We start from the raw sequence: 16455 nt of genomic DNA, 5'->3' as shown, positions 1-16455 counted from the left end.
CTCGAAGCTCGTTTACGTACATAATTTAAAGCAGAATGGGAAACGCCTACAAACGTGGAATGGAAGAGAGAAGTAAAAAAGGCTACCAGGCGCAGGCGCAGAGGAAAGGAGAGCGGGATACACAACTTCACCATACTCTGTGCTCTGCCGATCTATTTGAGGAGGAAGCTGTTGATTTGGCATGGTACTGAAAAGGGGGAAGCTTGGTGGTGTTCTCTGTTTTACAAAGTAAATGTAGCCTTGTTCCTCGAGAAGAGATTCAGCAGCAAAATTTCCATTACAAAGTAAATGTAGCCTTGTTCCTCGAGAAGAGATTCAGCAGCAAAATTTCCATTACAAAGTAAATGTAGCCTTGTTCCTCGAGAAGAGATTCAGCAGCAAAATTTCCATTACAAAGTAAATGTAGCCTTGTTCCTCGAGAAGAGATTCAGCAGCAAAATTTCCATTGGCAGTGGAGTTCCATCCCTTCTCTAAAACAGTAAAACAAAGTGAAATCTGGATGTGTGGCACTTTTGATGCTGGCCGTAATAATTTCTGAGATTAGAGGAACTGAAGGGGAGTGGAGCCCTCTCCCTCCCAAGAAGATCTAACAAAAATAGCCTTGGTTCAGTAGTTAATTCTGAATGCGTAGGTAGGTACTGCTGCAGTAACCTGGTATCTCTCTATGAACAGCTTTAGGAAATGTCCGCGCACTGAACATAGGTCTGGTCATGTGTGAGCCTGTTACTAAATTCTGTCAAGAGGACCCTACTGAAACTTAGTCTATGAAACTTCTGTTTATTTGGCCAATGACTTTACCGACCTTGCTATTTTGTTTGTCATTAGATCAGTGATGACTTGCATGAAACCATGTGCGGCTTAACTACCGCACTAGCTAAGGAGAAGACGGACAAATATCCGAGAAACCTCTGATCTGCACAAAACTCCGCTTCGAGGGCTATACTTAACTGCTGCTGGTAGCTGTGTTGTTATGTATACATATATTGATGACATACAACCAGTTCACCATTGCAGAACTCAGTCAAAGCACATGATATAGCACACAACAGTATATATTAATAACAAGTCAAATGTGCGTACAAGCATCGCACTTATTACATTGAACCATTTTGTCCAGAGGAAAGCTACACAAATCCAGACCGATGAGCATATGCACAACCATTATGCTCAACCATAATCACAAGCCACACATGCAGGTCAGGACAAGTAACTGGATACACCCACACCACTTAAATCACTCGGCACAAGCAGAACACAAATGCACACTCCAGTAGACAGAAACACACAATGGCAAGCCACATGGGCACACACAAATACATACCATGGCAGGAATTGATGATAAATGGAACAAGTAACGGGAAGGCCTTCAGTTCCTCCAGCACCAATCCTTCGCCTTCCACAATGATGGGCATCTTGCAGGACCACCTTGTTTTTCTTCTTGTTTTTTTGGCTTATCCTTGTGTTTGTACTCAAGCCTATTCTTTAGTTTTTTTATGACATGCTCAACATCATTAGGGACACTGTCACCATTCAACTCCAGCTCCTTTAGTGCAGGAAGTTTGTCGATCCCGGACAGAGAAACAATATTCTCGAATGACCAGACGATCTTCTCAAGATTAGGAAACCCGCCGGTGAAGCTTAACTCGGTGATGTAAGAGGAGCTGACCATAAGAAGGTTGAGCTTTTGGAATTCATCTTTGTTGAAGATAAGCTGACTGCCATTGTAAAACTTCCCGAAGAGCGCTAGGTAGCGCACCTTTCGTTCACGGGCGAGGATTTCCAGATCACCTTGTTCCAGCAATGTATCACGAAGAGTCACCCTGGTTATGTGTTTGGCATTGACAAGTAATGAATGCAATATGCCCTTCTTCTTGATATTGTTCAGTTCGAGCTCCTCCAATTTTTGAAGGTAGCCGACTCCACTGATAGAGACTATGTTGGTGGAGGACAGAACAATCTTCTCAAGGTTACTAGCAGCTCCATCATCAAATGTGATTTCAGACATGTTGTTTCCCTCAACAAGAAAATTGTTGAGATTTTTGAATTCACCCTTGTTGAAAGTGAGCTTGCTCTCATCGTACTTATTGTGTCGAAGCTTGACACAGTGTAAGTTCTCAAGCTTGGCAAGGATCTTCAGATCTTCCTGGCTGAAGGAGGTACCAGTCAGAGTCACCCTGGCAAGTTGATTCCCATTTCCAACCAATATCTTAAGAAGCTGCCCCTTTTGTGTGCTAGTGCTTTCATTTATACTTAGTCTCTCAAGAACATCAGGGCAGTTTTGTTTCAGACTCAGCTCTGATGGAGGGTCCTTGTATATATTTATGTCAAGAGTAATTGACAGATAACGGAGGGACTGGTTTAGGAGGTCACTGATTGCATTAAGCAATGACTTGAGGTCACTCTCCTTGTTGATAGCCACACCGAGCTTCTTCAGCTCATTCAGACCTCCAATATCTTTCAAATCTTGTTCATTCTTCGGCTTGACGTTGGATAATACCTCCACACTCACCATTTTTTCGATCTTCTCAGGGATCTGCACACTGGAGAAGTCAGCAGGACTTGAACCAACATGACCAGCCAATAGACGGTTCCAACGATTCTTCGGCTTGACATTGCACGGTACCTCCACACACTCCATTTTGTTGATCTCAGGCATCTGGACACTGGGGAAGTCACGAGGATTGCTCTGACTTGAATCGACATGCCCAGCCAGGACACGCTTCAGCTTTTGACCAGCCAAGAAACGTTTCAGCTTTTGAAGCAGGACATGTCTTGTTGCAGACGAATGAATCTCGGTGTCCCGGATATCCAATACCTCCAGCTCATGTAGATTGTTGATTGCACTGGGCAGCCTGGTAACACCTGTTCCTCTTAGGCTGAGATACTTGAGCATTAGTATATTCCTGCATATGTGACTCAGGTAGTGCTGGTTCTGCGGGAAGCAATCACAGCCTTCTAGATCTAGCACCTTGAGCTTGGAGAACTGAGATGAATTTTTCAAGAAATTCTCAATTGTTTCAGAGCTGCGGAGACGGACATCACTGAAAATGGAGAAGTGCCGAGCCAAGTGATGGGACAGCCTTGTCTCCAGAATGCGCTGCTTCATGGCGATCTTGGTGATGAATCCATAAACTAGCTTATGCACAGTGCAGCTCTTGACCTTTCCAGTAGCATCAATGCCAGCAGGACAAACAAAGAACCGGGCGATGAGCGTATCAAAACATTTCTGGGCTTCATCCACTGAAGAGGACCAGCGCCAATCTTTGGTGGTTATCAGCCCTTCTGCAACCCATCGTCCTACCAAGGTTGACCGTCTGATGATTTTTCCTCCAGGGAAGATAGCTAGGTACAACAAACAAGACCTGTACTCTTTAGGCAGATCCCTGTAAGAGAACTTGAACATCATACTGGGCAATGATTTTTGTGTGGCACCGGCAGGCAAGGTGCTATTCAACTTGCTCAGCTCTCCACTGCTCCTCTTGGGTTTGGTGTACAATGCATGAGCAAAGATCTTCATGCAGAATTCATGTGGCTCACACTTACACAAGATGTCGCGTAGAACCTGGCGGCTGGGTTGATCATTCATATGCTGGCCTGTATTCTGGAGCACAGTATCAAGGTAGAGGCCAACAAGAGAATATTCTATAGGCTCCAGCTCTTGACAGCCACAATATTGCTTGATGTCCTGTTGAGTGGTCTTTGTCGCCACGATCACAGCACCAGCGATAGGGCACCACCCCAATCCTCGGGGTCTCAAAGTGTTTCTGGTCTCCTCCCATTGGGGTATATACTTGTCATAAACTTTTAGGATGACCAGGATCCTTTGATCATCACCTCTCAAACATTCTTTAATCTTTTGCGCCATCATTTTGATCTTGAGACGGTTCCTAATCTCCGTTATGATTTCGTCCTTCTTCTGCTGTCTGGTTTCATCAAAATCATCTTCCGGGATCACCCCTGGGTTCTTGGCAGATTTTTCTAATTCCCATAACTCGTGCAGCATGTCTTTAACCCCTCTGACCATTTCTTTGATTTCATCATCAACCGATGTGCCAACAAGAGGACTATTGCCAGCGGTGATGGTGGTACTGATCGACCTTGGGGACACCGTTGACAGGATGTCTTCATATTCGGGCCCCTCCAGCTGCTCTGAGCTTGAGCCGCCTTCTATTTTTGATTTAAGCTTCTTGGCTGTTTGCTTGATGATGGCATCATACAATTCTGCTACCATGGATTTGTTCTTTTTCTCCTTTTCTGATTCTGATGCAGCAGCAGTAGTAGTTGACTGGTAGATGAGCAACCAGAGGAGTTGGCCCAAGTTTTTACCCAAGATTTCCTTTTCCAAATCTATTCCGTCCTTGCGCAATTTTTGCCGGTCCGGCAGCTCCTTCATACCATCCTTGAGAGTGCAAATTTTGATGTCATTTATCTTGCTGTCGGCCTTCATTTTATCTATCTGTTGCTTGATATCACGGATTGTGTCCCTTGTGTATTTGTAAGTGCCCCATCTTGTTTTAGGAGGATCTTGTTTTGTGCCTTGCTGCCGCTTGAGCTCAGCCATGATGTAGCAGAGAATCTTGTGGGGTCGTAGTGTTATAAAATCGTAGTGCACCTCGGGGACGTCGACCAAGATGACAACATATCCAGTGTCCTGTACAGCTACCTTATCTTTGTGCATAAGAGCGTTGTTAGCGTCACTGGTCTCCGGTGGCACAGCAGGCATATCTTTGTGTTCAACAGCGCCAGTGCCCTTTGTCTCCGGCGGCACTGCCGTATCTCCGTGCACAAGGGCACCACTGGCGTCCCTGTTCTCTTGTGGCACAGGCTTATCCTCATTCACAAGGGCGCCGGCATCCTTGGTCTCCGGCAGCACCACCGGCGTCCTTGGCCTCCGGTGGCACAATCGCCTTATCTTCATGCACAAGAGCCTCATTGGCTTTCGCCTTATCTTCGTGCGAATAGCGCCGATGTGCTTGGTCTCCGGTGGCACAACCCCCTTATCTTCATCCACAAGAGCATCGGCGTCCTTGATCTCTGGTGGCACGGCCTTGTCTTTATGCGTAAGGGCACCGTCTTCCCTTGTCTCCGATGGCACGGCCTTGTCTTCATGCACAAGGGCGTCGGCATCCTTGATCTCCGGTGGCACCACCATATCTTCATGCACAAGGGCGCCGTTGTCCTTGGTCTCCGGTGGCACAACGGGGCTGGCATCCTTGATCTCCGGTGGCACAACCGGGCTGGCATCCTTGATCTCCGGTGGCATAGCCTTACCTTCACACGCAAGGGCACCGGCATCCTTGGTCTCCGGTGGCATAGCCTTATCTTCACACGCAAGGCCACCGACATTCTTGATCTCTGGTGGCACACCCTTATCTTCATGTGCAAGGGCGCCGACATCCTTAATCTTGGGTGGCACCGCCTTATCTTCACGCCTAAGGGCACCCGCATGCTTCATCTCCGGCGGGACAACCTTATCTTGGATGTCCTCTGCCTTCTCAAAATAGGCTCTTGCTACCTCCAGGGCTTTACTCCCAAGAGCGTGAGCGTTGGCGTTGGCATCCTCGTAATCCGTTACCACAAAGGCGATGGAAGGCAGTAATGGTTTTGATTCGGCTGCCAGTTTCCTTGATCCCGCCACATTCGACTTTATGTGTTTCTCCGCCGCCTCCGCCCTCACTTGCACCACCAATCCGATCCATTGATCTAGCCTCCTTTGAAAGAAGTCTTCCTTGTCCATCCTCATGCTAGTCATGGACAAGGCCACCTTGAGTGGATCAACCCCATCTTGGTCGTTGTCCATATCTGCTTCGTCTTCATGGTCTTGTGGTGCCGGCAACAACAACGGCTCCGTGAGCCCAGCCCCGGAAGATGATGACTCCGTTTTGACCTCAACACCATATCTCATTCGGCGGTTGCCGATGCCCTGTGCCCGGTCCTTGAGCTCCCTCAGCTGGCCGGCAGCGCGATGCTGTGCGAGCAGCTTGCGCACCAGCCAAGGAGCCCACCGGAGGTAGCGGCCAGGGCCTTCCTTGGGCAGGTGGAGCGCTGGGTCCCCGCGGTAGAGGTAGAGGTCGATGCAGTTGTTGCAGTCGTTGGCGAGGATCCGGACCTGGTTCATCCAGGTGCGGACCTGCTCGTCATGCTCGCGGCTGTTCCCAGAAAGGTTCGCCAGGAAGCTGCCCATGCTCTCCATCTCCTCCTGGATGAACTGCACATCGTGCCGGACGCGCCCAAGCCTCAGCGCCTCGTGGCTGATCACGCCCAGCAGCGTCCCCACGGCGCCCGACGCCAGCTCCGCCATGGATAAATCTCTCCGCCGCCGCCGGCGACCTGGTGTGTGTGATGGTGTTTCAAGAGTTTGTTAGGTTTAGCAGAAGCAGGCCAGGCTAGCACCTAGCATGCATTCATGTGTCTGTGGGGTGTGTGGCCTTGCATGCAATGCGATGCACACGTCTATCTGTATGTGTGTGTGCCGTGAGCAGCTAGCAAAAGGATTTGTTCTTCTATTCTACCTGGTACCCACGCCACTTAAGGCAGCTTCTTCTTTTCCTTTCTCTCCATTCTTTACTTCTTTCAGCATGAGCCTTCATGATGAATGTATGAGGGCAGGGGACCTGGGGACCGTGATTTTCCTACTCTTTCAGGGGAAGAGCATCAACCCATTACCCAACTTCTTCTTTTTCTTTGCTGTCATTTCTTTACTTTCCAGCAGGCTGCATGCAGATCCGTCATCACGATTTCTCATTTCATCTTTGATCGATCGGAGTAGTGTAGCAGACGGGATGACATTACACGCGTGCAACGCGCGGTCCTTATAAATCGGTTGCAAGCAGGATGGAGTGCTCAGCATTTTCCACATTCTGATGAATGTTTTGTTTTAAAGTGCAGGTAAGGGTATTTTTATTATCCCCGCGAAAAAAGGGTATTTTTATTAGGGAAGAGAAGCAAACGGGTGAGATATACTTTGAAAATTAGCTCCTCCAAGCAGGAGCAGGCCAGGGTGCATCAGTGCTACCACTACCAAAGTAAAAGTTTCTTTGGTACCCCTTGCAGAAGATGTTTGTGAGATGGGCCACAGTTAAATTGTGCTGAATCGCTGATGAAGTTAGAAAAGAACCCATAGTTCTGCAAGCAAGCAGAATTGGTAAGTTCTCGTGTCATCTTTGGTCTTCTGGAAGGATATGTAATTAATTGACTCATCGTCCCCTGTTACAGTTTTGCTATATATTGTCCTTTTCGTGTGATGAAGTTCTCGACAACTCGAGACTTTCATTTCATTTGAAGCTTGGTCGTTTGGAGGCGGATAGCACTTGATTCTTCCTCCAAGCGGGAGTCGGCCTGGGTGCATCAGCGCTACGCCACCCTGCCACTGGGTCGTTGCCCTGTTCTCTAAAGAATGTTTTGTGTGCATAGTGCCAGCAACGTTAGGGGTGTTTCCTTCTCCCCTACAGATGATGTTTGTTAGACGATATTCTTCTCACTGGTTCATGTATACATATATACTTGCCATAATTAAAGACCTAAATCTGGCAACAGTTAAATTGTGTCGATGAAGTTGAAAAAGAAAAAAGAATTCTACAATGAAGATCATCAAGGCGTCTATTCGCAATCTCGGGGAAAAAAGCGTGTTTATTGCTTGTCTTCTGCAAGTTATCTCGAGCCGGAGCATCAGCCCTACTCAGCTTCTTCCTTCTTTTTTCTTTCTGTTATTCCTTTACTTTTCAGGAGGCATGCTGATCCTTCATGATGATTTCTCGTGTCATCTTTGGTGTTCTTGAAGGATGCGTCATTAAATTGATTCCTCATCCTCTTGTTACGGTTTTTGTTATGGTCCCTTCCATGTGATAAATTTGTCGACAACTCGATTACTTGGCTGACAAGTGACTTTGATTTCATTTGAACCTTAGTTCTTTGCACGGAGATAGCATCTGTTTTTCTTTCTCATTTGCTTCCATTTTGCAGTTTTGCTCCAGGAACACTGAAGAGCCTGCATTGTTAAGCATGCACTTTGGAACAATTACAGTAGTAACATCGATGATCATGTTCAATGAATAGTTGTAATGGATAAACATGTTGAAATAGCAGTCATCACATGATATAGTTTCAGTATTAACATAATAATAGGAAGCTTTACATTGATAAGCCTCCTAAAACAAAGGGGTCCGGGCTGAATTATTATTTGTCCATAAACACCACATAGGCAAAAGGTTGAATGATTTTATATACAGATATGGCTTATGGGTTTTATTTTTCTTTACTCATGGCATCCAGTTTTGACTAGCATGATCCTTCCATTCTTTCTCATCAATAGAAGAACCTTTTTGACTATCATTGGTTTTCTCTCTCATCATTTTCCATGTTCTAATGAATGCTTTTAATGCAGGCATGTACTAGCACCTAGCTAGGGTATTTTTAGTAAGGAAGAGAAGTGACGGGTGAGATACTTCATGAAAAATTGCTCTAACCTGGAGCCGGACTAGGGTATTTTTGTTGCCCCGTGTCTCTAATGAATGTTTTAATACATAAAGCAGGCAAGCGTTCTCTACTGCAGATGATGTTTCTGAGATGCGTTCTCACTTGCTTCATATATAAATAAACAGATAATTGTTGTAATGAAAGACCTAAAATCGATCTGGACACGGTTAAATTCTGCCGATGAAGTAAAAAAAGAAAAGAAAAGGTGTATAGTTCTGCAAGCAAGCACAATCAAGGCGTCTATTGGCAAGTTATCACCAGGCAGAGCATCAACCCTCTACCCAGCTCTTTTTTTCTTTTCTGTCCTCTTTTTACTTTTCAGCAGGCTGCAGATCTATCATGACGATTCCTCGTGTCATCTCTGGTATTCTGCAAGGATGCGTCATTAATTGATTCGTTGCCCCATGTTACAATTTTGCTATATAAGGTCCCTTCTATAGATGCTCCCCCCCCTTTTGTGTGATATACTTGTCGACAACTCAACTACTTGGCTGGCAGGTGACTATGATATCATATGATCCTTGGTATTTTGGATGGAGATAGCATTTGATTCTTCCTCCTCCATTTTCATTTTGCTCTCAGAACAACTTGCATTTACGCAAACGCAAGTCACTGAAGAGGCGACCGTGTCTGGTACAAATACAGGAGATGCAGTTTGTTACAAATTGCTAACAACAATATTTGTTACATTTTTCAGCAATATCTCTAAACGAGTCATTCAGTGTAGCCAAAACGTGTCAGCGCGTTCCCAGTGGAGGCTTCGGTGCATGTCTGCCCATCGCATAATATGCATCTCCGATGGCCAAGCGTAGGCTCCAAGAGGCACATATGAAGTCTCGGCGAGCTCGTTCCCGCACAACCATGTAGGCTTCCTGCACGGCTCGCCATCAATACCCAGAAACCTCAATCCTCTCCGACCAGCTATATAAAGACCCCAATCCCTTGGCAAGTCACGCATTGCACCCATCCCACAAGGTCATTGCCACTCCACATGGCATTCACCCCTAAGGTTGCCTCTTCTCCACATCGCACTTTCCCTTCTCCCCCGACCGCCGATGGCACCGCTACGCCGTTGCCCAATGACCCGTCATGTAGATAAGCTCTCTACCTAGCCACATATAGTTTTCGTAACACTAATTGTAGTTCTCCTCTCAAGTCTTGATAGATAGCTAGGTGGTGGAACAAGTCTGAAGCCCCTCTCTTATTGATAGTTCAAACAATTTTGCACATGGCACTTCCATTAAATATTTTCGTCTAGCTAAGTATGATCAAGTAGCTACTTTCCTCCAAGAGAGTGTCATTATCAAATATAGCTACCTTGATCGGAAGCCACGAACTTAATTATTGAACAAGCTTTGTGTTTTTAATATTCAAGTTTAGGGGCCATTATCTTGCTAGTGATAACAACTACAAATACACCCACCTTGCCACGCATAACCAAGATACAAGTGATTAGAAAGTTGAGCTTCACGTCATAGCATAGAACCAAGATACAAGATATAGTAGCAAAATCGTGTGTTCTATCTTTTGGCTACTAGCATGATGACCTCGCATTGCTACGGAACTACAAAATAATTGAGGTTGTATCAGATTATCAGTATATACAACAACAAATGGACTTGCAACACTACAAAGAAAAACTCAAACAAGCAAGCAACAATGCATATGTGTAACTGTACGACCGTGGGAGCACTGACATGTACTTATACAATACTTTCTCACTGAAAACATGAGTGAGTTGGTCGCTTGCTGGTTTGATTGAGTTGGGTGTAGACGGATATGTGTGGCTTGAGGCTCCCCAACAGCATTTTTTTTATTGTCTCATCTATAAAAGAATTTCAAACCGGAGGGATCTGGTGGATTGTAGATGGATGACAAGATTGGGATGGAGTGGGCAGTGATTTCTTCCAAACTGGGAGGGCTCTAGTGGGTTCTAGATGGATGAGTGAGATTATATTAGGATGCAGTGGGGAGTTAAGTCACCACTAACTCCAATTTATAAGGTAGTAGAGAGATATCTCCAAGAGATACTGATAATGTCATATGTAAGGGAATGTGCAGTGGTTTAAAAGGGGCAGCATTTTCGTACACATCTCATGTCATCTAACTAAAATAAAAACAAGTTAAGCAATATATTATCTCTTAATATATTTATATTAATTAATGTTTGCATTCCCTTCAAATTAGAGTGATCAAAATATAAAAAATATGTGACTTAGAGAGGAATAACAAAATATGTCATATCTTGCTTACCAAGACATCATCTCTTGGATATCACTCTACCAACCCATCAAGAATAATAATCAGCAATTATCCTACGTGCCATTTGCTAAGATAACACTAGTATTGTACATGCCCTCTTTGACTTTGATTTTTGTGTTCTCAAAGTAGAATAGTGTTCCCATTATACTGGTGTGAATCAAATCATATGGGGCTCCTTTGATTCAAAGGATTTTCATATGAATTTTGGAGGATTGTAATCCTTAGGGTGTTTTCCTATGTTGGTTCACTACTAGGGAAAAGCCTATACGCAGAATCTTACCAGCAGCGCGCTTTAAAATAAGGCGCTGCTGCTGCTACTTAGCAGTAGCGATCTCAAGCTTAACTCGCTGCTGAAATAAATATAGCAGTAGCGCGCCCGCTAAAAGAAGCGCTACTGATATAATTCCCATGAGGCCGTCGCGAAGCTAGTTCTAGCAGCAGCGCATTATAACGAAGAGCGCTACTGCTACATAGCATAGTAGCAGCGCATTTCACCAATAAGCGCTACTGCTAAGTTTACTACAAAAATTTAGTCCCACCTCGCTCCGTGAAGAGAGTTTCTACCACCTTAAATATGTTACTTCCCAAACTTTGACAAGCACTTGGTCTTCATTGAACTCTATGTGTAGAATTTGTGGCCGCAATATGAGTCTTCACCGGTTCCTAAACCGATGAGGACTCATATTGACAAGTCAGATTGTACACAAAAAGATTGTTGATGATCAATGTATTTTTGATACATGAAGTCTATTTTTACATGCTGACACATAGCAGTAGCGTTTCTTTGTGAAAGGCGCTGCTGCTAGGTAGTTTAGCAGTAGCGTCTTTCTCTATAGCGCGCTACTGCTAAGCCATTCCATCTTCCCCCCCCCCTCCTCTATCCCATCCACTCACACTCACACACTCACTGGATCCCCGCGCCGGTCTCCCCCGTCGCCCCTCCCCCCTCTGCGCCGCCGTCACCTCCTCCTCCTTGCTGGACTTGGTACCAGCCTCCTCCTCCGTCCTCCCTCCACTCGCTGCTGGCCGGCCCCTCCTCGCTCCGCCTTCCTCCTCCGTCCTCCCTCCACTGGCCGCCGGTCGGCCCCTCCTCGCTCCGCCTTCCTCCTCCGTCCTACTCTCTTCTCCCTCCTCGAGTCGCCCCTCCTTCTCCCTCCTCCCTGCTACATTTTGATTTAGTAGGCTAGTTCATATGCAACATTTTGATTTAGTTGATTTAGTAGGCTAGTTGATTTAGTTGATTTAGAACATTTTGATTTAGTTGATTTAGTAGGCTAGTTGATTTAGTTGATTTAGAACATTTTGATTTAGTTGATTTAGTAGGCTAGTTCATTTAGTTGATTTAGTATGCACCATTTTATTGTTATTTTTTCTGTACATGGATAGGTAGAGATGCTTTTGTTTTTTTGTAATAAGTTACTTTTTGGCAAAATGTAGGTGGTACCTTGTCATCTAATATGTTAATAGATCTTAGGATTATAATTGTCCATCAAATTGCTTCTCGCGGAAGAACCAAAAATATCACAAGCTACTGTTTTTATTTCCTGTGAAGTGGATCATTAATGCTTTGCTCATATTGCTTTAGGAAAAATGGCGCCACCACCACCATCACTATGTCGACTGTGCAAGTCAAGGTGCGCCAGCAGTCTTGCAACTGGCTAGCTGTTCGGCATCTACTTCCAGCCGAGTTTTTGTCATGCGGCGGTAAGAAATTAGATGAAATGTAATAATTATTTTATTTTTAGTGTTGGCATTACTGCATTGTGTCATTTTGCTTATTTTACACACATCGTCCCATGCAATGTGAGGTTGAAATTCAACAAGCTGACAGGAGACACTGTGACATTTGAGGCTCCTGGGGGGCCGTACACTATGGAGGTCGAGAAAGGACGCAATATGTCGCAGATTGGAGGTGATGGATGGGCCCGTTTCGTCGCCCGCATGCGTCTTACTGGTGGTGAGTTGATCAGCTTCTCCTTCAGAGCAGAAAGACCCAAGCTGGCTGTCATTTATCTCAACCTGGTGGAAGATGATGAAGATGATGAAGATGATGAACATGATGAAGATAATGAGGACCCACTCGATGAAGATGATGAGGACCCACTTCATGAAGCCATCCTAGCTCAAAGAACAAGGCTGAGCGAGGAGGAGGTGTCCAACCCGTGGGACATAATTCCGCCACGTGCTGACTTTGTCGGGGTGCCATTCGTGACCCGCCTGACAAATACCATGGTTGATCGACATGATATGGTATGTTATACTTACAAATGCAAATTATCCAATGAAATACTTAGTGTACAGTTCAATGATATGGTATGTTGTGTGGAATCTAGTCGATGATATGTTTTAGTGTATAGTTCGATCACATGCTTATTAGTGTAGAATCTAAGGAACTATTAATAGTGTAGATAATCCATATGTACTTATTTGCGAGGCTACTTATTAATTGATATGTTTTTCTTATTCAGAAATTGGCAAAGAGCATATCTGTGAGTTATGGTATCGAGCCTGATGAAGAAGGCTCAGCTGGACTACGCCTTACTGCAAGGGGCTCCGTCACAACCTGTACTTACCGCGTGGACACGAACGGTCGCACACACTTAACTCGGTTGGGTGGAAGAAATTCCTCGATGACAAAAATCTTCGTGTTGGACAGGTCATCCTAATTACTATCAGGAACAGCAACCGCCCAGGCTTGAGGATGATGATTGTCTTCGATATCATCTAGAACTACATATGTGTGTGTGGCTATATCATCTAGAACTACATATGATGATCGTCGTCGATATCATCTAGAACTACATATGATGATCGTCGTCGATATCATCTAGAACTACATATGATGATCGCCGTCGATATGACCTTGTACTGCTTGAGGATGCATGTTGACTATGCATGAAATTGTTATCTAGTACTCCCTTCGTTCCAAATTACTCATCGTGGTTTGAACTAAAACCACGATGAGTAATTTGGAACGAAGGGAGTACTACGCAGTACTTATAATGGTTTATGAATTTGATATCTAGTAGCAGTACGTAGTATCTAGTATCTGAAAGGGAAAGGGGTACAGGGGGAAAATGATGAAAGATATAGCAGTAGCGAGGGACTGCGAAATCGCTACAACTAACTAATAGTAGCACGTTCGGCAAAAGTGGTGCTGATATCGTCAAGTAGTAGCGCGGGTAGGGACCGCGGTACTATTATAAGTTAGCTGTAGCGCCTTATTAGTAGCGCGGCCACCCACGCTGCTGCTAGCCTCAAAACCCGCGCTACTACTAGGGTTTTCCCTAGTAGTGGTTGTTTGATTCACAGGGTTGAATCCTATAGGAAATTTTTCTACGAATTCGTATGTACTTCATTCAGTAGGAATTTTAGCATCCACTCAAACCTGTTTGAAAGAATCCTCTCTTTGCTTTTCCTATGGTGCAATCAAACAAACCAAAATTCAATTATGTAGGATTGATGAGCATGATCATTCCAATCTTATATTTTTTTTTCCTGTTGCAGCATTTTTAAATCCTAGGAATCAAAGAGGCCCTAATATAATGAACAAACCGAGACAATAGTAAAAATCAATGTATTTATAGGCTTATAGCCTAGAAAGGTGTGATAGCTCCCAGGAGCCCGCTACACCCTTTATGAACACTAAATAAAAAAAAGTAATCTGAAACTTTGCGACATCAAAGATAGTCAAACTTTGTATGTTCTTGCAAGTTTTCATAACTAAATATCATGTAGAGCTCCTTGAATATCATGAATTTCGGATTTCAGTGCTAAAAGTGTTCAAAACTTCAAGCATTGAAATCTTTTTCTTGTGTAGAGCTCCTCGAATGTTTTTTTTTTGGCATGGAAATTTGCATGCACCTACAAAGTTCGATCATATTTGATGTTATAAAGTTTTAATTTTTTTCAAAAAACTATTTTCTTTAATTTACTGTTCATAGAGGGTGTAAGGGCACCCGGGAGCGGAAAAACCACTCTCATTTACAGCCATTATGTAATATCAAGTAATTCTAGGACATAAGATATAAAAAATCAGCCACCACGGAAAAAAAAATCCATGAATCCAAATACATACTCCATTTGGGGTGCGTTTGGTTTACCACCAACGCTAGCCGTACCACAAAATTGGCTCGCCCAGGAGATTAGGTAGTTGTTTGGGCTAGCACCAAAAAATCGGCTCGCCCAGCCCGCCTGGAGCGCCCGCGAGGACACACAAAACGCTCGCGAAAAAATTGGCAGCACGCTCTCGTCCGCTTATTACGAGGGTCTCGTATCGTTTTGGTTTTACAGTGGTCTCGTTTGTTGTTTGTTACTCCTGCGGATTAATCGCATGGGAAGCTGTCTAATTATTACTGAACAACTTTTTGGATGGATTTTTCCATTCACCTGTTCCTTTTTGGATGAATCGATCCCGTGGAAACACGGCAGCCCAACACTCCTTTTACTTCCACAAAAAAACCTTTTACTACTGGACTCCCTTCAATAAAGAAAACATTTTCCTTATACTGTACTAGTTGTCCCAGAACCTCTTGTATTACTAAGGGGGTGTTTGTTTATAGGGACTTATTGATGCAGGGACTTAAAAAAGTCTCTTTTAGTTCCATCTAAATCAAACAGGAGGGACTTATAGGGACTTAAAGTGGACATTTGGAACTTATGAAAGAAGACCCTGAAGGAGAGTCTTTTTGGGACATTAGTTGTAACATGGTATTTTAGTCCATGTTTAGTCCCGGGAACCAAACAGGTAGGGACTTATTACGGACTAGCGACTTTTTAGGACTAAAAAAAAGTGCTAGGACTTATGAACCAAACAGAGCCTAACTATCTTGGTTCGGTCGTTAGTCTCTCTGTATGTACGCTCTTGCATGCTCATTTTGTTTATTTTGGCATGTTATAGTTAATTAATTTTTATATTACTAAATATAAGTTTTTTATGAGTTCCTTCTTTGTTTGTTGGCTCAACAAGGTACATTTGGCAGCTCGGTTGGTGGCAAATCAAATGAAATCTTAGCAATTTTGCAAAATTTTGGTAAGTACACTGGGTTGCAATCCAAACATTATGTCTTGCCAAAATTTTGGCCATGCCCTCACTTTGGTCATGCCAAAATTTTGCCTGACTAGCCGAGGCACAAACCAAACACACCCTTAAAGACTTACTGTCTCTGTCTAGGTGAGTAAGTCATCTTAGGTTGTGCACCGTGACCAAGGAGGAGGAGAAAACAAGAGACCTTAATGTTTATTTTAACTAATAACATTGCATGCAATGAACTAACCACTGCATGTTGCGTTTGGTAGTCTCAAGTTATTAAAAGCATGCACACCCCTCATCTCTTATTGGTTGATATGTCAAGAAACACGAAACGAGGTAGAAGTTAATGCACCACGCCTAAGTGTTTTGGGATTATTTGGTTTTTGTAAAATGACTTACACACCTAGACGGAGGGAGTAACATCGCTTTCCAGTTGATATTAGTTACTTGGATAAAAATTTAAACCAGTTCAGTGAAATATTTACAAGGTGTCGTGATCTTCAACATAAATCACGAAAGATTGAAGAACACAAATATAGCATTAATCTTGAAATTAGGAAGATATCCAGCACAGATCAAGAATTCTAGTGCTCATAATATTTCAAACATGCAATTTTATTTTCAAACAAGAAAACAACTATTACAAATCAAGGTCGATCACACAGTGAAGCAACTACATTGCGACG

General features: G+C 44.0%; 1 protein-coding gene across 1 annotated transcript; it reads right to left on the bottom strand.

The window, feature by feature from the left end:
- Positions 1-1081: 1081 nt before the first annotated feature.
- Positions 1082-6510, bottom strand: LOC123042857 (uncharacterized). The gene has a single exon (XM_044465229.1). The coding sequence runs from the start codon at positions 6299-6301 to the stop codon at positions 1367-1369; it is 4935 nt and encodes a 1644-aa protein (XP_044321164.1). The 5' UTR covers positions 6302-6510; the 3' UTR covers positions 1082-1366.
- Between the last annotated feature and the right edge of the window lie 9945 nt (positions 6511-16455).

This window comes from Triticum aestivum, chromosome 2B, assembly GCF_018294505.1.
Source record: "Triticum aestivum cultivar Chinese Spring chromosome 2B, IWGSC CS RefSeq v2.1, whole genome shotgun sequence".
NCBI classification, from domain to species: Eukaryota; Viridiplantae; Streptophyta; class Magnoliopsida; order Poales; family Poaceae; genus Triticum; species Triticum aestivum.
The sequence above is the reverse complement of the archived record's forward strand: the minus strand, read 5'-3'. Positions and strand labels throughout refer to the sequence as shown.

Coding starts and splice junctions, on each gene's coding strand:
- LOC123042857 (XM_044465229.1), bottom strand. CDS start 6,301: ATGGCGGAGCTGGCGTCGGGCGCCGTGGGGACGCTGCTGGGCGTGATC.